At 44.6% G+C, this 25,424-nt stretch overlaps 2 protein-coding genes across 2 annotated transcripts; one reads left to right on the top strand and one right to left on the bottom strand.

Annotated features, from left to right (window-relative positions):
- Positions 1–343: 343 nt before the first annotated feature.
- Positions 344–2,880, bottom strand: LOC115313079 (zinc finger protein 717). The gene is given in 3 exon segments (XM_029971992.4): positions 344–498; positions 501–892; positions 1,808–2,880. Coding segments are annotated over 3 exon segments (651 nt in total). The 5' UTR covers positions 2,001–2,880; the 3' UTR covers positions 344–432.
- On the top strand, positions 2,368–21,337 carry LOC115319567 (putative zinc finger protein 833). The gene is made up of 5 exons (XM_040216319.2): positions 2,368–2,394; positions 2,493–2,548; positions 3,757–3,833; positions 18,249–18,332; positions 19,186–21,337. The coding sequence occupies exons 1-5, from the start codon at positions 2,368–2,370 to the stop codon at positions 19,710–19,712; spliced, it is 771 nt and encodes a 256-aa protein (XP_040072253.1). The 3' UTR covers positions 19,713–21,337.
- Positions 21,338–25,424: the final 4,087 nt, after the last annotated feature.

Below are 25,424 nucleotides of genomic sequence, written 5' to 3'. Positions count from 1 at the left end.
AACAAGGTACAAATGTAGGGAAATCTATAAAATGTCGGGTGAACCTAAAAAAAATGTGTTTAGGGTGCTTTGTTAAACCTCTACACTCCTCATCCATCGGTAATTATGACATACAAGGAATTTTATGCGCCTCAAAAAGAAAATAACCTCAGGATAGAAGCTGTTCATCCCTGATCAAGCAAGAAACAGAAACTCCCCAATGGCAGTACTGTTCTTGGAGGGCAATCGCACAGGCTGTTCACAACTGATAGAAATGCCCTTATTTACAAACTTGGGCCAGTAAAATTCGACAGACAGGAAAGCACATGTCAAAACAAGGAGCCTTCCACACAGGCCACCTCCAGCTAATCTATGTCGCAGATCCCTCGCTCATGCAGACTCTTCCAATGTCTAATCAAATAGCTTCTCTTTACAAATGCTTTCTTGCAGGTTTCACACGAGAAAGGCCGCTCGCCATTGTGGATTCTCTCGTGAGACAACCACGTGGATCTCTCTGCAAATGGCTTCCCACATGTGCTACACTGGTAAGGTTTTTCCCCCGTATGAACCCTTCTGTGAACCACCAAGTTATTAACGAGTGCAAATGCCTTCGGACAAACCTCGCAACGGAACGGCTTTTCACCCGTGTGAGTCCTCATGTGCTGCTTTAAGTAACTTTTTTTAGCAAATGCCTTATGACAAATCTTGCAAGGGAACGGCTTTTCACCTGTGTGAGTCCTTTCGTGCATGGTGACAAATTTTGTGTAACGACTGTAGTAAGGGCAAAACCGACAATGGTGTGCATCCTTCTGTCGCGACTGTGTCGTGGGTTGCAGCATGTCCAGTGTGCCTCTCAGGGAAGGGAAGTCGCTCTTGCTGTCCCCGTTGTTGAAGCAGCCTACCTCGGCCGGCACTGTTGGGGAGAACAGGCAAGCAGGATGAGGACAGTTCTTTTCTTGCAGACATTCTAAAATATTTTTTTAGGCTTTGGTGCTAACATGCAAACTTTGTACCAAGTTTGGTAATCAGCACTGCCTTTAGCACAAAGTTTCACACATCTAGAAGTATCTCGAGAACCATTTGTTCTAGAACCAGATGCCAAACCCACTTTTAAGAAGTGCTTGCAACATTCAGGTTCACACTTCTACGACCATACAGTTGGGGGCAGCAGCTGTAGAAGTGTAGAACGACAATGTGGTTGGGATCTTTGCATGCTTCATTGTATCTATTTGTGTCACCTTACAATCTGTTGAGGTCACGGCGAATGTCTGCAGCGGTCGATCGGTATGCGGCCTTTCCTTAAGTGGTAGTCGGAATGGCTGGTAATGTTTAGAAGTAATATGCCTCTACTTTGAACTTCTTTATGTGAACAAACACTGGACAGGCGGAGAAACACAGATTAAAACATAGTTTTTTGCAAATCACCTTCAGATATTGTGCAACAAAAATCCGTCACTTGTGTACATTCTCCCGGTGCTTATTTCAATGCCTTCTTCACCTAAACATTTGCTTGTAGGTCTCACAACCGTACGGTCACTCACAGTCGCGAGTCCTCCCATAAATAAACGGGTAGAATCTTTGTGCAAATAGGTACATTCCCTCAAATGTTGTACTGGTAAGGGTCTCCTCAGAATGAACTCTTTTGTAAATCACTAATCTAATAGTACTTTGTGCAAAACTTTCTGGCAGACCTCGCACCAAAGAGGCTTTCCCTTTGTGTGCGTCTTCTTGTGCATTACAACTGCATTTGTAAGAACTGGAATGAGGGCAGGAGACACTGGTACATCCTCTCGTTACAGACTGCTGGGTTGCCGCCAATCTAACTTGCCTTGCAAGGAAGAGGCCTCGCCAATGCTGCCCTGAAGGTCAAGGCTGCCTCGATCGTCCCAGCAGCATGTCTCAGCCTTCACTGTTGGGAACACGTGTGAAACAACATGAGGAGAGTTCTTAACTTGCCGATGCTGAAATGGTTTCTCTAGGCTCTGACACCAGCAAGCAGACATTACCAACTTGGCTAACATATGCCACCTTTTAACACAAAGTTGCACGCACGTGTTTCTGCTTCGTTGCGTTTCAAAGTCACAGATTCAATCAAAGGCCAGAAAACAAGGAAAGTCAAAGTACACAAGCACTTACAACACAAAAGTGATCATGCTTTAAGGTGACGCAAAAACAGATGGCCAAACCCTCATTGCAGCAGAGCTTCTCTGAGCTTTAATCTCTCTCCGACCGGTTCAGTGCAGCTCGCATCATTTTGGCCACAAGCAGCAATGGGTGACCGCCTGTCTTGTTTCCTTGAGGAGCTATAAAATCTCAAATTGCAGTAATTGGTGTAGGGCACGGCTGCGGCTACCGATGAATCTGTTCCCTGTAGGGATGCTTTTAAAAATGCCACAGCACCACAGGGAAGTTAACGCAAGAAGATACCACTCGAAAAACAAGCACAGCTTGGAATTCAGCACAATCCTAGCAGAGAAGTCTTGTATACTTTATAGCTTTAAACATTAGCGCAGGGGTCTCAAACATGCGGAACGCATCTCCCTGGGACGCGACCCGCAGGCAGCCATCTGTGAGAGACTGTTTCCACGTGTCGACTGCTACGGAAATGCATGCGCCATAATGATCTCATGTCGCCGACACATTCCCATTTGAAAAGTAGCTCCACTCTATGAACTCACATAGTTTATACTTCTTTTTATGATAAGGCTGAACTCCATGGGACGAATATGCTGCGAAAAATTGGCAAAGGTTGCCCGGCGGCTTTTGCTCTGCGCATGGTATCGGCGCAGTGGCTGCTACGTCACGCGGAAAGCGAACGTGCCAACGGGGAACGTTCATAAGTTATTCGATGCATAATTCGCTTTATAGGACTTTAAAGGGGCTGTGCAACGATTTTCAGACTTTGGCCAATTAACTGCAGAAATTAATCTGCGTCACCTATAGAACGAAAAACCGAAAGCCGCATTTTCTTGCGAGGGCTAGTTCTTATTTAAAAAGAATGAAACAAATCGAAGGTCGAAGTGCCCCTCAACTCTCCACGCCGACTTTCGAGTGACGTCTCTGGGGTTTCATGTGGTTTCCCCTTGGGCCCTCCCTTCAGAGACCCCAGCCGCTTTCTCCGCGATTGTCGACTTTGAAAGGATTAGCCTCGTCGAAGGTCGCGGCGAGTGGTTGACACAAAGGACGGTTCGCCACGGGGCTGACGGCGAGTGTAGCAGCGGTGGTCATTTGGGCTTGTATAAACAATATAAAAAATGCAAACTGGCAATTCTTTCAACATTAAAACCGTTAAACTGCCCCTTTAAAGGGATACTGAGCCGAAATTTCGAGCTCACAAAACAAGGCTGGACGGATAGGCGCGACGCTGCAAAACCCAAAAACATTACTCGTACAGCGATATCTCTAACGGATCGCTGTATTTTTGGAAAAGAAGTGCGTGATTGAATACGTTTGACGAGACAAGTCACGTTACGATCCTCGTTCCCTGTGCTCCTTGCTCATCCCGTCAAGCTGATGAACCAAAGCGAGGAAGCGAAGCCGCTTCTTCATATTTTCAAATTTTCCAGGAGGACAATGACGTCGTAGCCCTCGTTTGATAGCACCCTTCCGTTTGAGATATCGGTGTACAAGTGATGTTTTAGAGTTTGTAGCGTCCCTTGAACGCTTCTGCGGCCTTATTTTGTAAATCCATATTTCAGTTGAGCATAAGCTTCATTTTAATTTTTACTTCCCAGCTTTTTGTTGTGTTCATCACCTGTATGTTGATTCTGCTCGCAGGCTGCAAGCGCAATCTCTTCGCTCGAAGACGCACCTCTGCTGCACAAACTCTTTCTCAACAGGAGCAACTGTCAAAGGTAAAGCTACGAGCACTATTCCAGTCTTTTGAAAATATCACCATTAAAATACAAGTATTTTCTCATACAGCTGCTATAAAAATCGTCAGAAAAGCAAGAACTGTCGCGTGAAGAGACCTTTCTTAGACATGTTAAGCTTGATTAATTTTTTAGTGAATTGAGCAACGAGAACAGCCGTGTGTTCGCTCTCTTGTTCTATTAAAAAAGCCAGCAAGTTGATGGGACGCTGCCATTTTATTATTTTTATCACATCAGGTAAACCCAAAGTAGTTGGAAACAAACCAGAGCCAAAGATGTCGTTCAGAAAAAGCAGAGAGCATGAGGCCCCTTCTCCTTAAAATCTCTTGACCCTTCCACTTACACACACACACCCTTACGTTGGCCCTCGACCTCTAGGGGGTAGGCTATCCGGCCCCCACACTTCAATGAGTTCGAGATCCCTGCACTATACTTTGTTTCACCAAAACTTGGAAAAGAGAAAATGCTACAGCATCTTCAAGCCAGAGCATAGACGGAGACAAGAGCAGCAGCACAACCACAGCACACTGTCTGAAGTGAACTTGGTTGGTGGGGAGGAGTCTCTCCGAGGCACCAACGTGCATTCTTCCCCTTTTCTTTGGGGACAATTTTCCTGAAAGTCGACCTGCGGAATCAAAACCATCAATGGTCACGAGAGAGATTTGAATGAAGTGAGTGTATGAGCGCATTGTAATGTTACAATAGGATATTGTAGGGAGCAGCAAAAGTAAATATTGGAAAAAACTGAAATAAGTACACTCAAAAATGAAGTAACAGAAGGGTGTTTTTAGATAAGATTGAATAACCATGTCCGGTGACCATTTCTAATTTTGATGAAAAAAAAAATATTTTGCTGGCTCCGTGCCCCAAAAAACAAAAACAAATCCTTGTTTAAAAAAAAAAAGTCTTTGCGAAAAAAAAGTTGTAAGCACCCTCTCGGTCACGTGCGCGTTTTGCGTATCGTGCAATGTTGACATTTCGGGCGGCTTCCTCCCAAAACACTTTTCTGGCTACTAGTCTAGAAATATTTACTGACAAATTAGGCCAAAGAAGGATTAACAAGAAGTATTAACCACCGAGTATTAGAGTCACTATTTTTACTGTAAAAATGTAATTTAGTTATTGTAAATAATAAAAGAAATGTTTCCCCATGTGTGCGAGCCTGTTTAACTGAAAAGATAGTCTCTCTTCTGTCTTCCCACTGCTCTGCAACCTCTAGTTAGCATCAATTGTATCCTTAGTAATCCTGAGACGTAGGAACAATAAAAAAACGGACAGAACAACGAAGTCTCTAGAGACTTCGTTGTTCTGTCCGTTTTTTTATTAATGCAAAAGTATTAACTGTCTCATGAAGCGAGCCGACGTCGTCAGCTTTGAAACCACGCCAAACGCCTCTTTTACACCGCTTCGATCCCACTGGCTAGCGCGCGTTCACAGCCAACGGCACCTTTTACACCACTGCGACCCCATTGGCTAGCGTGCGTCGACCAGGCTCCCATTCGCCGGACACGCAGCGCCATGGGGTGGTTAATGGTTGAAACTGACGCTGCGCGTCAGTTTCAACGACCGGCCACCTCATGGCGCTGAGCGTCCGTCAGCGCCAGTCAGCGTGCCAACACGCGTGGAGCAAAATTGATGTACATGCTTTCGCATTCACAACTCATAAGAAGTGCTTAGGTGTGCTTCAATCTTTTGTTCCTACGTCTCAGGGTTACTATGGATGTCATTCACCAGCTCTCCTGTGCTTTTTTTTATCAATTTCTTCATCAATTGCAGGTTTGATTTCCTCAAACACAGAACCAGCTGTTTAGTTGCACGATGAAGCACCAGGCTCAGCAAATGGGTGTAGCCCGAAACAACCCCTTCCCGTTTGAACCCGTCCCATTTCGACCCATTCCAGAATCGACCTTCCCGTTTGAACCCATCCCGTTTCGACCCATCCTCGAAACGACCTTCTCATTTGAACTCGTCCGGTTTCAACCGATACTCGAAAGACCCTTTGCGTTTGAACCTGTCCCTTTTCAACCCATTTGTATAATACCCTGCGCATCGCAACCTTTTCGCGAAAAGTCTAATTGTTCTAACCCTGGTCTGCGCACCTTTCCTGCTTAAGAATTTATGTTCTGAAATATTATTGCATACCAATGTTTGCTAAAAACATGCACCTCTTTCAAGCAAGCTTCGAAGTAATGTATTATTCTTAGTCCAATCACCTAAAGCGTGTTTGCTTTTTTTTTTTATTTCAAGATGATCCCCATAACGCGCACCCCCGATACTGTCTATGTACACCCTGCGACACCGTTACTGCAAAGACGACCTTGTCAATTTTTTCAATTTTACTTCGAAATTATATTAGCAAGCCTCAATTTTTTTGGCTTACAGTACTGGCTCAGATCAGCACTTCTAAAGACAGTAATAGCTTTTATGGCAGCCTTTTAATTCTATGAGATGAACAGCTACATTGCCGTTCGCTTGCTTGTGCTACGTTCAAAAATGAAGTCTTGCGTACACAAGCACCTTAGTAGGGTCACGTGACCCTACCAAGGTCACGTGACCTTGGTGGGGTAGCGTGACCTGGGGGGTATCACATGACCTCAGGGGTCACGTGACTTCGGGGGGAGGGTCACGTGACCCCCCAGAGAAATTTTTTCGCTAGATTTAGTGGGGAAATTTTTCCGCTAGATTTTGCAGGGAAATTTTTCCGCTAGATCTAGCGGATAAATTTTTTCGTTAAATCTAGCGCGGGAATTTTTCCGCTAGATTTAGCGGGGAAATTTTTCCGCTAAATCTACGGGGAAATTTTTCCGCTAGATTTAGCGGGGAAATTTACCCATAATGCACCGCGCAATTATGCCGACAGCGACGCCGACGGCGACGCCGCTCAAGCCGGAAACGGGTGCCTAAGAGCTGCGCTCTAAAGAAGAAAATAATTACCTTGAACAGTTTTGAACCGGCTACCATTATACATTTTTCCGGTTCAGTTCCAAGATGGCGGCGAAGATTTTGGTTTGGTTGAGTTCAGGTTAGGCTAAAAGATAATGGTTCGGTTCCGGTTTGGTTCCGGTTCGGCACTCTGGTTGTACTGAAATACTAGCACGTCACATCTCACAAGGGTCCAAAGTAGCCCATAGCAAAATGAGAGCTGAAAATATCACGGGCCAAACTGCAAGTCTACAAAAAGCAGAAAGCACAAGGTTCCTGGTATGAGATCTGTTGACCTCCCCTCGCCTTAAGTCGCTTCTCAACCTTTCGGGGTGGGTCATCTGGGCTCTACTCTCAAATTAGTTTAAGACCTCTGGTCTAGAAAGATACAGTTTATCATCAACACGGTTCCTAGACATTGTTGTGCAGACCAAAGCTAGGTGAACGACTTGCAAGTAAATAGGGACAAGAACTAAAACAATGTGCAAGTTGGCATAGCAAGGATGAAGCACACACGAGGCACTTAAACGAGACAATGTTGACGCGGTCAAAACACTTTCACACTTCATTATTTTTTTTTACCAGAACTTTCTGCTTCTAATTCACTTGCACTGAGCGGTGGCAGTCAAAGCAAACCACGAATCTCTCCAACCTTCTTCCAAAATTTTGCTCTCCTTATGAAAACGGATAAAGCACATTTGTGACAAAGTGGATTTGAGGGGACCTTTGCGGGCACGTCTTTGTTTTGCAAAATCGAGCCCGCAACAACGTCGGATGAAGTCGTGTTCAAACTGCACGGAGCGAGACAAACAAGCGCAGGGTGGCTAGGTTGGACGTTTACACGGATGTTTTAGAAGGTCATGAAAGTGACGTAAGGGCGTCCGATTGGTGGAGGCAATTTACCCAACCAATCAGACGCCATTCCGTCACTTATGTGACCTTTTTAAACCACGCACGTAGATGATCAACCTAGCCATCCTGCTCGACGCAATTGCGCCTCAGAGAAAAGAGTGTCAACATCTGACATGTATGGCAATTGTGCGACCGTTCCATTAATGCTAAGTGCCATATTCGCCGAGAAAGTGAGGAAGGGGAAGAAATGAGAGTGCACAGGGATGCCAGAACGGCGAGCTCTGGTTGTACGATTAGTGGCTTTGCCTCTACTGCACTCGTCGAACGCTGTAGAACACGGAGTGCCAGCGTCTGGTATTCGGATCTCGCATTCGATGAGTGGAGTGGAGACAAAGGCAGCTAGTTTTGGGTCTACCCACTAATCATTCCAATAAGGGTTGGGCGTTCTGATGTCTCCACGCGTTCTCATCTCCTCATCTCCCTCATTTCCTTAGCGCATTAACTTGAAACTCAATCTACTGCCAAGGGGGCTGCAGCAAACACACTGCGTTCACCAATGTGGCATCACTCTGGCGGCACTGGACTAATTTTTCTGGTCCAAAATTCGTTTCCCGTCATCCACCGACACGCCACGGTTACCACAACACATGAGATGAGCTGTTTGTCACGTTACAAGTTGAAAGCTGCGACAAATAGTATGCTATTGAAACAGATCATTGCCCACATGCCTGGACAGAATCCTCATACCACCAAAAAAGAACTAGGCTAGATTAAAGATACCAAGAAAAGAAACTCGCAACAGGGGTATGGGATAATCCCTCTCCTCTTCGTGCAGTTTATTTTCTGGGGACTTCCTGGAGGCCTTTATGCGATGAACAGAGGTACAAAGTGGCCGTGAATTATGTAAGCCGTTCCGCGTTAATTTTCAGTTTCACTGTCAGCACGGGGTCTGCCTAGGCTTTTCTTGCCGTCCGAGGAAACGTCGCAGATGTATGGCGTAAGCAGAATTGTATGAATGATGTTTGGGTGTGGAAAGCATGGGCCTTTCACTCACCCGGCGCTGTAACTCTAACCACTGTCAAAATATCTCCACCAATCCGCACCGTCAAAATATCTCAAAATTTATTTCGACGTCCCTCACGTCACTTCCGCAAAATCAACAAAATAGGGGCTTTTTATTTTGACGTTTTCAGCCAATGCAGCTGTGAGCTGTCACAGTGAAGCTGTTTCGTGGTTTCGGTTTCATTCTGTTTAGTTTTTGATGGTGTTGTCGGTGTTGTGTTGGCGGAGTCGTGTTGTGCCGCCGGACGTGACGCGCCCACCCTATGACGCCGCGGCAGCAATGTTCTGAGCCGTCTGTACGCATCTCACTTAAGTTTGTATGTATAACGAAGGTGAGCTGGATATCCCTCTGTCTATCCCTCCCTCTACCTGCATGTAACAAATGTAAGTGTGGCAGTACGTAACACTGAGAAATTGGGCACGTTCTTTGTGCCTTCGTATGGTTGCAGTCTTGCTTTGCATCTGGCTCCCGCCGTTCACAAGTTCATTATTTTAGTGGGTTTTTTTTTTGTTTCTTTTCTGTATGTAACGAGCGTGACGTCGCCTGCAAGCAAGATATTTGTTTGAGCGCCATTTTCGATTGCTTTCCAGTCCGAACTCTGAAGCTTAGAGATGCTAAACATTACAGGATGCAGCACCGCTGCTTTCTACGATTTATTTCAGGCGATTTATATAGACGAAGGAGCTAAATGCCGTGCAATTAAAATTTGCAGTTTTTGGGAAAATGCCTGTATCTTGTACAATCGAGCCGGGATCTTTGTTCGTACGCAAAGTACGTGAAGAAACATCAAGGAGAGAATGTTTGCGTTCACAACCTTTTATTCGACATCCCCATCGTTTCGTAGTTAACCCGCTCGTTATAAAAGACGTAGTGTCTATAGTACCGTCCGACGACACTCTTGCAGGGTGTTCAAGCGCCGGCCGAAAGTCTCGTATAAAGTGAATTGTCAGAATGAGTTTTTGGAAGCTGTACAGAACTTAGTGACTATAGTCTGCCTTATACGCAACATTTTATTTTGCCGACGCATTTGGCGATATTTACATTTATATTTTTTTTTTACAATTAACACAGGATAAAACGAATGTTGTCGCCGAAATTTCGCTGAACGAAATGGTATGGGACTTCGTTTCCGGAAGTGCATGGGGTACAGCGGGGCTTCGTTAGCCGACTGGACGCCGCCAAGCGGCGTGTAAGACGGGGCCAAATGGGTCAATGTCTCGTGAATGGGTCAATAGTTCTTGTAATTAGCAGCCGCATACTGTGACTGTCACCGCGAAGCGGCGTGAACGCAGGCGGGGGGCTGGCTTAACCCACTCCCTAGTGATACACGCGCCGTCCGACTCTTTTGGACGGCACTTGTATGCGCGATTGAAGTGCCGTCGAACGGCACTGTAGACACAACTAAATAAGGAACTCGCTAAACCCGGTTAAAAACGGCGGGAGCCAGGTGCAAAGCGCGCTCGCACGATATATAGGCACAAAAAGCGTGCCAAATTTCTGTGTTACGTAGTGCACGCACTTGCATTTGTTACGTGCAGGGAAGACTGGGGAATATTCATCTCGCCTTTGTAGAACATTGCCGACATCGCCATCGGGCGTGTCACGTCCGAAACGATAAACTGCCGAGCCAGACCAACGAGGCCCCTCTACCTCGTTGGGCCAGGCCAGACCCACATTGCCCATATTTCACTGCCGACTAGGACCGAAACCGAAACTATCCCACAAAACGCCAACACAACACCGACGACGCCATCAGAAACTAAACAGAGCGAAACTACGAAACCACAAAAAAGCTGGAGGACTTCGAAAAACTATTTTGAGTGTTTACGGAAGTGACGTCACAGACGTCGAAATGATGTTTCAGATATTTTGACGGTGGACGTTGAAATCACTGCCCAATGTTTTCTTCAGAAAGTGTCGTCACGGACGTCAAAATAATATGGTTTATCTTGAACGTAGACGTCGAGGTAGTCGCTGACGACTTGAAAACAGAAGACAGAAAAATGTACCACAACTTTAGCATGCTTACGTGCTTACCAGAGCCGGTGCTTACCTCAGGCATCTAGGAAATATCTCATCATAACCTGGGTGGCAATATTTTTTAGGATCAATCGGTCCTTTTACTGACGCGCCGCGTAAGCGCTAATCCGCTCATCAAATGCATTTTTCCCCTTTTTCTTGTTTGTGTGTGCCGAAGGTTATTAGGCAGACTTCTTCCACGTTTAGAGCGAGTTCCAGCATTGGGTGAGTGAACGGCCTCTGAGAATTTCTCTTGGATGCTTTCCGCACCTAGGCATCGTGCCTGCTTTACCCAATTCTGTATACGCCATGCAGCTAGGCAAACACCGTGCCGACAGCGAAATTAGATTAACGAATAACCCATGGCCACTTTGCACCTGTGTTCTTCGCATGAAGGCCCTCGGGAAGTCCTCGCAAAATAACTGTACGAAAAAGAGGATAAGAATTGCCGTGACGTCTGAACGGCGCCAAACTAGTATTGGCCGATCGAGAAAAATAGTGGGTAGCACTGAATGTAACTGAATGCTAGGCAAGAAGGTTAGAAGGGGTGTCACAAATGAAAGTTTACACGGTCTTTTTTACCGCAAAAATAAACTAGGCATCGCCGAACGCTCATTCTCCGCCCAAAGGTAGAGCTAGAGGTCACAACCAGATGCCAAAGTTTCAGCCCGATCCGATTACTTAATCAAAAGTTATAACTGATTTTCTGAAAATTTCAATGGGAAAATGGAGCCCATTTTTGCTCGTTTTCGGTTTCTGGTGCCATAGAGCCCCATGTGTTCGAAAACTCCGTCGGCCACCATTTTCCCATTGAAATTTTCAGAAAATCATTTATAACTTTTGACTAACTTATCGGATGGGGCTGAAACTTTGGCATCTGGTTGTGACCTCTAGCTCTACCTTTGGGCGGAGAATGAGCGTTCGGCGATGCCTAGTTTATTTTTGCGGTAAAAAAGACCGTGTAAATTTTCTTTTGTGACACCCTGTACTAGGAGAGTGCACGTTGCAATATTGGTGAAGCCTAGTCATTAAAAGTTTAAATGATGTGGCCAACGTGACTGTAGATCTCCCTGGCAATTGGTGCGCGTGACATGTCACGTGTGAGATGGATGGTTGATCGTACAATGACTCCTTGCAGGCTTGCGCGCGCTCCGTCCGGTAGTTTTTAATCGGATCGAAGGATAGACTGTGGATTCTAGTACCCCATAGCTAGACGAAGGCTAGCTACTTTCACTGCTTTCACGTGATGTGGTCACGTTGGCATGGTAAGTGAGGAGAGTAAGGAGGAAAATGAGAAAGAGGCGAGGCGTCAAGGGAGCATGGCTTGTGGAGGCTAAGCGGCTGGCGTCATGCCTTCTCCTACCCTTCTATCCTCCTTGATGCTAGGTGCCTTATAATCTACCATTGTTTTTTTTATTTTAATTAGCGAGTAAGAGCTTGGTGTTCTGACATCATCGCAACCCCTGCGTAAGAAGCAGACGACTTGCTCTCCGCATTCGCGCCTGATTGGTGCAGGCAGTTGCCTTTTACGTGTAAATGTACAAGTTAGGTACCTGTACTCGTTTGTCTCACTTCGTACAGTTTGAACACAATTCCCTTTGACATATTGGGGGCTCGATTTTGCGCTCCAAAAAAGTGCCTGCAAAAATCCCCCCCCCAAAAAAAAAACCTTTGCCGCTAATGTGTTTTATGTCTGCACCTATGGAGAGTCGGACGGAGTCGTGGTTTGTTTGGACTGCCCTTCACATATGGTGCCACTGCTCAGTGTGAGTGAATTTGAAACAAAAACTTCTGGTAAAAAAAAAAAAAAAAAAAGAAGGGTGAAGTGTGAAAGTGCTTAGACTGATTCTCGTGTGTGCTTCATCCGTGTGATGCCAACTTGCACAGTGATAGGTTAGGTCCCAAAGTAATTAAAGTGTGGGGTCTAGATAGCCCACCCCAAAGGGTTGAGAACCGACGTAAGGCGAGGGGGAGGTCGAGAGATTTGATAAAAATGGGGACCTCATGCTCTCTGCTTTTTGTAAACTCGCAGTTTGGCCCATGACATCTGCAGCTTTCATCTGGTTATGGGCTACTTTGGATCCTTACGTGATGTGATAACAAGAATTAAAATGGCACCGCTCGGCCAACGTGCTGGCATGTTTCAATACAGCAGGGGTGGCCAGGCTGACCCGGCCTAAGAGCCGCAAACAAAACCACAGAACTTCCAAGAGCCACAGGGGGGGAGGGGGGGGGGGGGGGGGGGGAAGAAGAAGAAGAGGGGGGGGGTGTCAAACTTTTGTCCAGACGAATAAACGAAACTCGGAACCATTTTCAATCTATCGGAGTCAAAAGCAGTCCAACTGTATGTAAGATAGCAGTAGCACAAGACTACCAAACCACAACCTGTCTTTCTATTTAAAACTCGTTTCATTTATCTTTTTAAGGAAGTGCTCGTGTGACTGTGAGGGAAGCGGGGAAGTGGGTGAAGAGCCGCGAGCCGCGCTTTAACACGCGAAGAGCCGCATGCAACTTGAGAGCCGCAGCAATTGGCCACCCCTGCAACAGAGCAAGAGCACAAAACACTGTCGAGCTCAACATGTCTCGGAAAAAACAAACAAAAAAAACCTTCATTTTCTGAAGGCAACAATCCCAAGCTCATAGCTTTATCTTTTGCAGTTTCTCCTCCTGAGCAAGAGTTAGTGCTGCCGACGTCCGCCCTTAAGCAAAGGTCTCGCACTTGCAGCCCAGTAGCAGAATCGGTGTGCAGATAATTATTGTGACAAAAAGCTGGGAAGAGAAAATTAAAGTGAAATGCAAGGCAAATGAAAACTGAGTAGTGTTAACTATATGAGCACATTATAAGAACAGAACTATGTTTCGAGCAGATATGAGTTGCTTACATGAGATTTTTATGGTGCATGCCATTTTTAGTGCTCGAGACATGGGTAAGGGGGCGTTCAGTCGGTTGCTCTCAGGCCGCGTCCCAACAAGTTGTGGCCGCATGTCTTTTGAGACACCTGTTTCAGGCAGTGCCCCCTTTTTAAACTGCCTACCCACTATTCAAAAACAGTTAGGTTATTGTTCAATTCCTATTTGAATCGGTGCAACCGCTAATAATATTGCAAGCTCATTTGATTTCAGTGTCCGAAGAGAATGTAGTTTTAGGGAATGCAACAAGGTTACTGGCGTATTCAGTCATCACCTCTGATGCTGGAAGAAGCAAAAATGCTCTGCTCTTCCAGAAATGTTACAAAAATAACAGTGCAAGTAGGGAATCCTCACAAATGCACATCACCACAGGCCACAAAAACAATAACACCTAGGGAGACAATCACAGCAGACAAAACACTCACACAGTGCTGACTCACAACTCAATCTCTGTTTTTGCACGGAATTCAGTCTATTTTTGTGTGAATGTTCTTCACCTTGGTGACTTCTTTTGAATCATTAACAACTTACCATTTTTTTTTTTGCTTCCATTACTTGAATAGAAATCCATGCATAAAACAATTATGCATTTCTATCAGTGGATGCTTTACATTTTTTCATCCTCCCCTATTTTGTTTGATTTCTAAACCAAATGTAAAATATCACTTAGAGACAGGACGTAGAAAAGAAGAAAACACTTTAGCATTTTTGAACCCCAAGAAAATAAAATCCTTGTCCAGTCAAACATTAACCCTATTTTTATTGGTAGGTCAAGGGTAGTTCTTTCAAGCATCTCCTGCCTTTTCTTACATTTCTGTTTTTCCTTTTTCTATTGCATATAGTTTGTGCACTTTTAACCTCTTTTGTGCTGAATAAAAGCAATTTATTCAGAGTTTGAGCTTGCTTCAGAGCAAACTCTGATCTTTAAACAAACCCGCAATTCTTGTGAGGTTTAATGCGTGGCCTTTAAGTGTATTGATTTCAAAGCATGAACTGATCGTCCTATGATCTTGACAGGCCAATAATTTGCATTTTCTCCAAAGCATTGAGATATTTGATAAGTGTATCCACCTCAAACACCCGCTTTAGGCTCCAGCAGTTAAGGTGCTACATTACTGCCAAAATACCGTGCAATTGCTGACAGCACTGTATCACAATTTTAAGGCAGAATCCTTTCCTACATATAGTGCATTTAAAGTAGGGTGCTCGCTCATCGCAACCCTCTTAGCCATGGATCAGCTCTTGGTAAGGGTTCTTGCCTGTGAGGTAACAAAGTTGGAATGCCAATCATCCCATGCAAGAGAAGTCGCTGTCATGTTGGGATCAGTCGAAACTTGTCCTCAGCCACGGCAATTGATCGCCCCATACCGGCACAAAAAAATAGTTTTATTTTTGTGCAGAGCATCGCGATGCAGTTTGACTAAGTCTGCGTAGTATAGAGAGATTAATTAGATTTGTTCTGGGTGTTTTTGATTCTGCATCTTCATTACACTTGAAAGCGGAAAAGAAAGAGGGAGTAAACATAATTGTCTACTTGCAAACATACCAGGAACAAAATCGAGAATGTTTCGAGCATCTCGAGTAGTTCTCAAATATAGACCTTTTGAGGTTCCCGAAGGTCTTCTTGGTGTCCCTGAAGCCTTGAAACATCAGTCAAGCCGATCACTAAGAAAAATGTTTTCAATTAATGCAGGCTGCTTTGCAAAGCTAAATAGACGAAACCAAGTGCACCGAATGCGTAGGGTTCATTATATTCTCTATTTCAGGGCTGCAGAGTTGGTTTGCACGCATGTATAGTTTCCTCCATTTACCCTGTTGTAATTGCAATCGTTCAAACCCCCCCCCCCCCTCCCCCCCTTGCCTCGAGTAAGTGGGGTCCCCCATCACTTCTGCCAATTAAGAAGGAGTCCCCAAAACATCATTGGTTGAGAACCACTGTCTCACACTAATGGAGCGATTTCGCTCAATTGGATATTCCAGATTTTTTTTTTTTTTAATGAAAGCCGAGTTGCATTTTTATAACATCGCGATCGTATTGAGTCTTGTGGCAACCCGAATCATTATGATTCTAAACGCTCTTCTAAAAAAATTCTTACCGCAATTTCTTTTTTTTTTCTAAAATTGCTTTTTGTTGCTCACTTCAATAGCATTACATGCAGTCATGTGCTCACTTCACTCAAATGACTCTTGTGACTACAGAAGCTTCTTTGTCTTGCTGGTCAACTTTCTGGGAAATTGTCCCCAAACGAAAAGGTTGGCGAATTGCGCGTTGTTGCTTCGAAGAGACTCCTTTCCACCAGCCAAGTCCACTTATGACAGTTCGATGTGGTTGTGTTGCTGCAGTTTTTGTGCTTAGTATTTGAAGCTCTAAAATATAAAAGACTTCTCTGTTATAGTCACCGACAGGTCAAGAATGAAAGGAAGCTGTTTCCACCCCTTTCCACTTCAGCGGAGTGAACGCTGGAAAGAAGGTTGTCTCCTCCCTAGCATTCGCTCTACTAAAGTGGGAAGAGGTAGGAGGAGCCACTTTGTTCTTGACCTGTCGCCGACTATAGGTCTGTCTGTAGTATTCAAAGCAGTGCTTGTTGATCTAGTAGTATGGTCTTGTGTTGGCTTCCATTTGGTTCTGTGGGGATGCAAGTCATTATGATTGTAAAGATTTTTTCCTCCTGTTGCTTCATTTTTGAGTACATTATTTCAGTTTTTCTAAGATTGACCCTTGTTGCTCACTTCAATGCCCTATTGTAACATTACATGCACTCATATGCTCGCTTTATTCGAACGACTTGTGGCCATTGATGGTTTTGATTCTGCAGGTTGAATATCTGGAAAGCAATCACCAAAGAAAAGGCGGAGAACGCACGTTGATGCTTTGGAGAGACTCCTCCCCACCAGCCAAGTCCACTTCAGACAGTGTGCTGTGGTTGTGCTGCTGCTCTTGTCTCCGTCTCACCGTAGCCTGGCAAACGGCAAAAGTTACGGTCCCAGTGAACAATCAGCTCATCAGAGGGAGATATGGGACTAAATCTCACTCGTTGCGCGCAGTGCTGTCGAAGCCACGGGCAGAAAAGAGAGAAGAGCCTCTTTTGCAAACAAGCGAATCTTTGGGGGGGACAAAAGCAGCGTCTCGGCAAGTCTGGGACGCTCAAAAGATGATAACAGGGAAGTTGGTCCTTCCCCTTTTCTCCAACTCTTTTGGTTACGCTCTTGCCCCTGCACCTTTGGTAAGGGCTTTCACATGCTTTGCCTTCATCACTTTGATTGGCAAGATGGGTCGTAGCGGTTGCTGTTTACCAAGTTACGGTGAAACAAAGTATAGTGCAGGAGGCCAGCATAACGTGTATGGGTGGGGTGGGGGAAAAGGGGTCAAGAGATTTAATAGAGAAGGGACCTTGGAGTTTCTACTTTTTGTGTTCACAGTTGTGCCAGTGACATCTCTAGCTCTGGTTTGATTATAGGAATACTTTGGGTTTACCTGATGTGATAAAAATGATAAAATGGCACCGCCCCAACAACGTGCTGGCATTTTTAATAGAACAAGGGAGCAATCACCGTGCTGTTCTCGTTGCTCAATTCGTTTAAAATTTGTATTAAGCTCAACACGTGTAAAAAAGAAAAACCTCTTCACGCAATTTCTTGAGATTTCTTAGAATGAGAGAACACTTGCACGCTGGCGCCATCTATGCAGTGATCCTGGAACTGCATTTCACAAGAGCGAAGGTTTTGTTGGATTTCCGAGGTCAATTGTGCTTAATACCTATGAGAAAGTCTCGTTTACAATATTGACAAAAGTTTTTTAGGCCGAGAGGATGATGCACAAGAGAAATAGGAAATATGCGGGATCGCCAAGTTTTCACTGCTACCCAATAGATGGTGCCAGTGAGTCCTCTCGTCGTAAGAGATTTTCAAAGGTTCCAAGGCACTCGGTCTTAAGAAATTACAAGTGTCTGAACGGGCCTTTCTTTAACGGTCGTTTGCAGCCGGCTGCCTGCGGGTCGCGTCCCAGCAAGGTGTGGGCCGCATGTTTGAGACCCCTGCTCTAATGTTTGAAGCTATAAAGTGTACAAGACATCTCTGCTAGGATTGTGTTGTATTTTAAGCAGTGCTTGTTTTTCGAGTAGTATCTTCTTGTGCTGACTTCTCTGTGGTGCTATGGTATTTTTACAAACATCCCTACAGTGAACAGATTCACCAGTAGCCAGAGCTGTGCCCTGCACCAATTGCTGCAATTTGAGATTTTATAGTCCGTAAGGAAACAAGGCAGGGGGTCACCCATTGTTGCTTGTGGCCAAAATGATGTAAGCTGCACTGAACAGGTCGGAGAGAGATTAGAGCTTAGAGAAGCTCTGCTGGAATGAGGCTTTGGACATCTATTTTTGCATCGCCTCAAAGCATGATCACTTTTGTGTTGTAAGTGCTTGTGTACTTTGACTTTCCTTGTTTGGTGGCTTTGAGTGAATCTGACCTTGAAACGCAACGGTGCAGAGACACATGTGCGCAGCTTAGTGTTGAAAGCTGGCATACATTAGCCAGACTGGTAACATGTGCTTGCTGTTGTTGCAGCCTAGAGAAATCATTTCAGCATGGGCAAGTTAAGAACATTTTTCATGTTTGACATGTTTCTCTAACAGTGAAGACTGAGCATGCATACTGCTGGAACGATCGAGACAGCCTTCACCTCCAGGACAGCATCCGTGAGCCCTCTTCCCTACAAGGCAAGTTGTACTGGGTGCAACCCAGGAGTCGATCACGAGAGGAAGCATAGCAGTGTCGCTTCTGCCCTCATTCCAGTTCTTACAAATGCAGTCGTAATGCAAAAAAGGATGCACACAAAGGAAATGCATTTTTGGTGCATGTTTGCCAGAATGCACAAAAGAGTTAAGAGTTCAATCTGAGGAGACCCCTACCAGTACAACACTTGGGGGAATGCATTTGCACAAAGATTCTACCTGTTTTTTTTATAAGAGGACCTCGCGACAGTGATTATGATCGTACAGGTGCGAGGCCTGCTGGCAAATGTTTAGGCGAAGAATGAAATAAAGAAGAAAAAATGTACACGAGTGAGGGATCTTTGCTGCTCAATATTGGAAGGTGGTTTGAGAAAATGTTGATGTTATTGTATGCCTCTCTACCCGCATAGTGTTTGTTTGCATAAAGTTCAGAAATGGGGGTATCTTTATGACTCCTAAACATTATTGCCACTTAAGGAACGGCTGCATACCAGTCGACCGCTGCACACATTCGCCGAACTTAAGTCATCGTAAGGCGACACAAATACAGTGAAGCAGACAAAGAACCCAACCACGATGTCGTTCCATACTTCTACAACTGTCACCCACAATTGCGTGTGGTAGTTGTAGAAGTGATGTTGCAGGTGCTTTTTTTTTTTAATTTGAATGTCTTTGTCTGATAGTGTGTTTGGCATCTTGTTCCTTGGGCTAAAGGCAGTGCGGACGAGCAAACTTGGTGTCTAAAGTTTGCATGTTAGCATCAAAGCCTAGAATATCTTGTAGAACGTCTGCAAAAAAAGAAACTGTCCTCATCCTGTTCGTCTGTTCTCCCCAACAGGGCCGGCTGGGGCAGACTGCTTCAACAGTGGAGACGGCCAGAGTGACTCCCTTTCCCTGAGAGGCACACTGGACGCGTTGCAACCCACGACACAGTCCAAACATGAGGGCGTACACCAGTGCCGTTTTTGCCCTTTTTCCAGTCATTACATATATCGTGTCACCAAGCACGAAAGGGCGCACACAGGGGAAAAGCCTTTTAGCTGCTCTGTTTGTGACAAAGCGTTTTCTAGAAGCGGTTGCTTAAAACAGCACATGAGGACTCACACGGGTGAAAAGCCATTCCGTTGCGAGGTGTGTCAGAAGGCGTTTTTACTTAGAACTAACTTGGTGGTTCACAAAAGAGTCCATACGGGGGAGAAACCTTATCAGTGCAGAACATGTGGGAAGCCATTTGCAGATAAATCCACGCTGTCGGCACACGAGAGAATTCACAGTGGCGAGCAGCCTTACAGATGCAAAGCCTGTGGGAGAACGTTCAGGCAGAGCAGCTCTTTCAATAGGCATTGGAAGACGACACACAATTGAAAAATTGTCATTGTGCTATTTCTGGATGTGGTTTATGAGGACGTATTTAATATTTGACTGTGCACTTTGCTGTCTGTCCAGCATTTTTTTTTTTTTACAAGAGGAAGTTCAGTACAGTAATACCTCGTTAACTCGAACACGGCTAACTCGAAATAGTGGTTAAGTCTTAAAATTTCCTTGTCATGGAATGAGCTCCCATAAGAACAATGCATTTTGTCCTTGCTTATCTCGAAAGGTTTTGAGGACGGGCTTCGGATATCTCAAAATCTACACAGCGAAAATCATAAAAAAAAAAAAAAAAACTACCGCAAAAACTAAAAAAAGATGCAGACGCAAATTAAAAAAAAGTGTGCAACCACAAAAAAAAAAATTGTTTTGTTTTTTATGACCCCCACTTGGACAAGCCAATGGCAAGCTGAGGTGCTTGGCGTTTGGTGCCCCCTCTCCCTCGAGTGTTTTGTTCGGCTTTGTCCTTCGTTTTCTCTTTTTTGCTTCTGGGTTCCTTGCGTTTCCCTTCCCTTCCCGGTCCGGTCCTCATCTTGTCAATCTATTGCAGGGGTGGCCAGGCTGACCCGGCTTAAGAGCCGCAAACAAAGCTACGAAACTTCCAAGAGCCGTGGTAGGGGAGGAAGGGGGGGGGGGGGGGGGGGGCGCAAGGCGGCAAACTTGTCCAGAGTAATAAATGAAACTGGAAGTACTTTAAATCTATCCCAGTCGAAAGCAGTCTAACTGTACCTAATGTAGCAGTAGCACAAGACTACCAAACCGCAACCTGTCTTTCGATTTAAAACGCGTTCCATGTCTCTTTTAGAGGGAAGTGATTGTGTGACCGGGAGGGTGGCGTTGTGGGGGGAGGGGAAGAAGAGGAAGCTGCGAGCCGCAGCTTGGCCACCCCTGATCTAGTGTTTCGGATAGTGTCTCATTCGTTTCAAGTGTTGCTGCACTTTGTTGCTTGTCCGCCATTTTTGTTTCGGGTGTTTTGATCATCTCGCGGCACCATACGAGTAAAGGTCAAGTGTTCAATTCGGTCATCGGTTGAGAACTTTCCGACGTTGTTGGCGCGTGACTCAATTGACCGTGATTATGGCGCAGCCCAAACGGTGCAAATCATTGACGCTTGAAAGGAAAGTTCCTCTCATCAAAGAAGTTAATGTTGCCGCAATTGTTATAAGTTTTATCTAGATCAGGGGTAACAAATTCCTGTACTTTGCTAATCTAGAAAGTTCGCTTATCTCAAATTTTTTCACGATTTTTATGACTTCGAGTTTGCGAGGTATTACTGTAATACAACCATCTTTATCAGCTGTGAACAGCCAGTGTGATTGTTGTCCAGGAACAGCGGCAGTATGGCCATTGGGGCATTTCTGTTCCTTGCTTGTTAATGGCCTTAATTCAATACAGCTGAACAGCTTCTATCTTGAGGACCTTTTTTCATTTTGAGGTGCATGTAATTCTTTTTGTCTCATCATTTTAATAATGTTTTGAAGTTTTTTTGGCACTGGTGCAGGCTGAATAGTGTTGCTGATATTGTAAAAAATATGCTACCTTGCACTAGGTACTTCATTCCAGGTTTTGTCTTATTTTATGGATTTAGTGGATCACAAATAAAATACTATCCCATGCAATCAATGGTCTTATTGCTCTAGATGAGCACTGTAACCAAAGAGCAATACCAAGCACACTTTGTATGCAACCTGGGGCTCGAACATTGCCAGCCAACAGCAGGTATATATGCGGTTAAGTGATTGATGTGCTGTTTGCACCAACTACTGCCAAAGTGCTTACTCTGCTATATTTTATGTATACGGTAAAATACCCTGCCATTCCATAATAAGCACCACACCTCAATTTTGTAACTTTTGGAAATTACACAAAGGACATTACATATTGTTGACCTAAGAAGCACCCATTCCCCAGTTTTACATGATTATCTCCAAATTTTGAATGGGCATCTGCTCAGGATTTTGTGGTATTATAAAAACTTGCATTAACATTTTGAAAAAAAAACAACAAAAAAAACATATATATATATATATATATATACCGGGTGATTCAAGAGCGGCCAGGCTCTTTAAATCTACCGCAAAATTCGGTTTCTTAACCTATCGCGCTATGACTTTGTGAAGCGTTGCCCACAGATGGTGCATATTTTTTTGTAAAATTTGCAAAGAGCAACTTGCCCCTTTCTCGTGGCAATGTTTGCATTCACAACCTTTTATTTAACATCCCAATTGTTACGTGGTTAACCCTTTGCCTACCGCAAAAATTTTGAAAAAAACTATTTGAAAATACCAAATGTTTTTATGTGCCCTATAAATTTAATATGCAATACAAAGGCCAAAACAAATGCCAAAATATTTATTATATGAGAAATCTTTGAACACACTGCAAAAGAAGAAGACTAAAGTTCCGCTTCACTACATTACTGCAGACAGTTCACATCACCTTCCACATGGACGTTCAGGCCGGGTGTAGCAGTACTGCAGACAGTTCACATTGCACACAAAGTGAATGCAAAACGTGGAGAGGCTGGAGGGGGATTTTCTACGCTGATTCTAGTCCATGCCGACACGATTTCCTCATCGAAATCTGAGTCGTCTGAGCTCAAATCCAATAACTCAGTTGCATTGCTCTCGCTGTTCGATGAAAGATTCATTTCCTCGTCTTCTGGATATGAAGAGACGTCACAACATCTTTGTTTCGCCCCAATTTTGAGGCAAGATTGTCACTATAAACGCAGCGACCAGAAGTTGACGTCGCCATTTTTAAATTCCCTGTTGCCTCCGTTGGAACAATTTTCTGCCAAATTCAAAAAATTTACCAGGTTTTTATTTTCCGTGAAGTGCCATCTATCCACGGCAAAGCTCACTAGAAACACATGGACTAGCCCAGTTCGTCCATGGTAGCGTATTGGAGCCCGAATCGATGTGGACAAGCCCAGCTCGTCTTCGGGGGGAGCGGTACAAACAGTGTGGACAAACTCGGCTCGTCCATGGTTGGGAAAGGGTTAACCAAACAGAAAATCTCAACTAAATAATGAGCTCATGAAACCTGCTTAAAGCAGGGCGAGAGTGAGACTGCAACCAGGTGAAGGTGCGGTTGCGCGATATAAAGGCACAAAAAGCGTGCCCAATTTCTCAGTGTTACGTAGTGTACGCATTTACATTTGTTACGTGCAGGGATGACAGATGGATATCCAGATCGCATTTGTTGCAGATTCAAAATTTTAAGTGAGACGCATGCCGAAATGCGAGCTCAAAACGCTCAGAACATCGCCACCGGGCGTGTCATGTCCGAAAGGATCAGCTGCTGAGCCAGTCCCAGGCACTGCCAACTATATTCCGTGTCGCTGGTTGTGTGCAGTACAGGCAAAGGCAACGCCAGGCAGAGAGAGAAAGAGCGAGCACTAGAAAGGCGGGGCGAAAGATGAGGTCAACGGAGGGCGAGAAGAGAAAGGAGGAGCACTAGGAACGTTAGAAAGGAAAGGAGGTTTCTCTCCTCCTCCCCAGCCTTCCTAGTGCTTGTCCTTTCTCCCCTTGCCTGGTGTTGCCTTTGCTTGTACTGCACGCAACTACTGGCACGGAGCATACATAGGACTGAAACTCTTGGGCATGCAACAGATGAGTCCATTAAAATGCCACCACAACACCAACAGCACCATCAGAAACTAATTTTTATGGCTTATTTTCCGGGGCTGTCAACGAGGTTGGGGCCAGTGTGAGAGAGGAAAAGGCTTAGAGAAGCTAGGGTGGCGGAGAAAAGCTCGCCAGAGAAAAGCTCACCGGAGAAAAGCTCACTGCCAAACCGGGAAATGCAGAGAGAAGTCGCCAAGCCTTGAGCAAATGCAAAAAAAAGAGCACACCATTTTCAAAAAATTTTTTTTTAGCTTGGCGGATATTCCCCATATCTGCCAAGCTGAAAAAAAAAACTTTTTTTTTTTGCACAAATGCAATTTAAAATAATTTAGGTCTGTCACTTCATTAAAAATAATTATCCTCTTTTTTGTAATATCCTTGAAGTTTATTGGGCATATTTACTAATTCCTCAGAAATTAGTAATCACCCATTCTGTGTAGTGATGACGGCGCAAATATAAAGTCAGAACATGGAACACCCATAAAAAAATGAAAGACGTTTACAATTCCCAGTAATGCCGAATTAGAGAGCAGCTCTTGAGGAGGAAGAGAGTATCCTCTCCTTTTTTCCCCTTCTCCCTCGTGACGTCACTTGTGACCCTCGTGAAGGTCACTGTGAAGGTAGTTATCTTCGTCATGACCTTCACGAGTGACCTTGACATCACTCGTGACCCTCGTGGCATCACACGTGATGTCACGTGTGTGACGTCATTATGGGAAATGTCCCATAATGCAACGCGCGGTTACGACGACGGCGATGCTGCTCAAGCTGGAAACGGGTGCCTAAGAGCTGCGCTCTAAGAGAAAACAATGTATCGACAGCTTGACAGTGTGTCGTTGGTAGCTCTGTCAGAAAAAAAGGTTTGTGTTTTTACGAGCTAATATGAATAGCAGTATGTGAACCGTTTCAGCTTTGAAGATTGTGTGGTGCCTGATAGATAAGTACCGTATTTTCCAGTGTATAAGACACACTTCTGTACATGTGTGTCTTATACACACGTGTACACAAGTGTAAATCCACCCAGGAAAGAAAAGCCTGGGTGGATTCTGTGCTCAGCAGTGCAATTAAGAATTGCAAACAGCTAGAGATACCTGAATAACCAACGGCGACTTAGGGTCACTGGGCCGCATGAAGAGAGAGATCATCCCATTCCCATGTCATAAGCTTTGTTTTCTTGCTCACTCAGCGTTCAAACTTATTTTTTGGGAGGGGTATCGGGATTCTCTCCAGGCATGTGGTCAATCAATGAACTGTGTTAGTAGCATACCATTTGTCACAGCCTTCAATTTTATGGGATGGCTGTGTAGCGTGAAAAACAGCTTATCATCCAGTGACGAGGGAGCTAAAGCTTCGTAAGCCCCCATCCCCAACCCTGACTACACCACTAGTGTCAGCAGGACAGAAAACTGAAAATCCGATTCTGGACCACAACAATATTAGTGCCAACAAAGTGGTGTTGCGTTCAATATGTTTGCCACATCCATCTTGGCGGTTTAAGTTAATATGGCCCTCTTTAGCATTCATGGAACGGTTATGACGGGTGCCCTACCGCATGACTGCCATACATGCCCAGTACGTTTTTCTCCAAGTCACGACTACATCAGCAATACCAGTTTGCCTCCATTAGTACAATGCGAAAAGGACTTCAACCGACCTTTGCTGGAAACGACTTCGTGCATTCTTTATCTTGGTAAGAGTAATAACTTTTCTAAACATCCTAAATTTCTTTTTATTATGTTTAGTTTGTGTTTTTTTAGCCTCCTGTGGCCTTAATTTGATCTGCTGGACCTTTGCTCAAGAAACCCGAGTGGATGAACTCTGATACAGTACTCAAGAGACTTTCTTTTATCAAAATTGACCTTCCTCCAGCACACTGGAACGTGTCTTCCTTTTTGCTTCTTTCTTTTTTGATATATTTGATTGCAGGCAAATATCTCCAGAGTATGAAATATAAAATTGCAAAATCGTAAATGAACGGAATATTAAAGATTTTATTCAGACTCAAAACTATATATATATATGTGTAGCCTCTTAAGAAACATTGGTATTTTTACGAGCGACGCTTTGGACATTGCGA

The sequence above is a fragment of the Ixodes scapularis genome, unplaced genomic scaffold (genome assembly GCF_016920785.2).
Source record: "Ixodes scapularis isolate PalLabHiFi unplaced genomic scaffold, ASM1692078v2 PGA_scaffold4__175_contigs__length_147842914, whole genome shotgun sequence".
Classification (NCBI taxonomy): Eukaryota; Metazoa; Arthropoda; class Arachnida; order Ixodida; family Ixodidae; genus Ixodes; species Ixodes scapularis.
Note: the sequence above shows the minus strand (reverse complement) of the source record. Positions and strands in the feature narration are given on the sequence as shown.

Excerpts from the sequence above, each read along its gene's own strand:
- LOC115319567 (XM_040216319.2), top strand. The coding sequence starts at position 2,368 with ATGCCACAGCACCACAGGGAAGTTAAC. Across the intron at positions 3,834-18,248 it reads AACAGGAGCAACTGTCAAAG|TGAAGACTGAGCATGCATAC; the intron begins GTAAAGCTACGA and ends TTTCTCTAACAG. Across the intron at positions 18,333-19,185 it reads TGAGCCCTCTTCCCTACAAG|GGCCGGCTGGGGCAGACTGC; the intron begins GCAAGTTGTACT and ends TCTCCCCAACAG.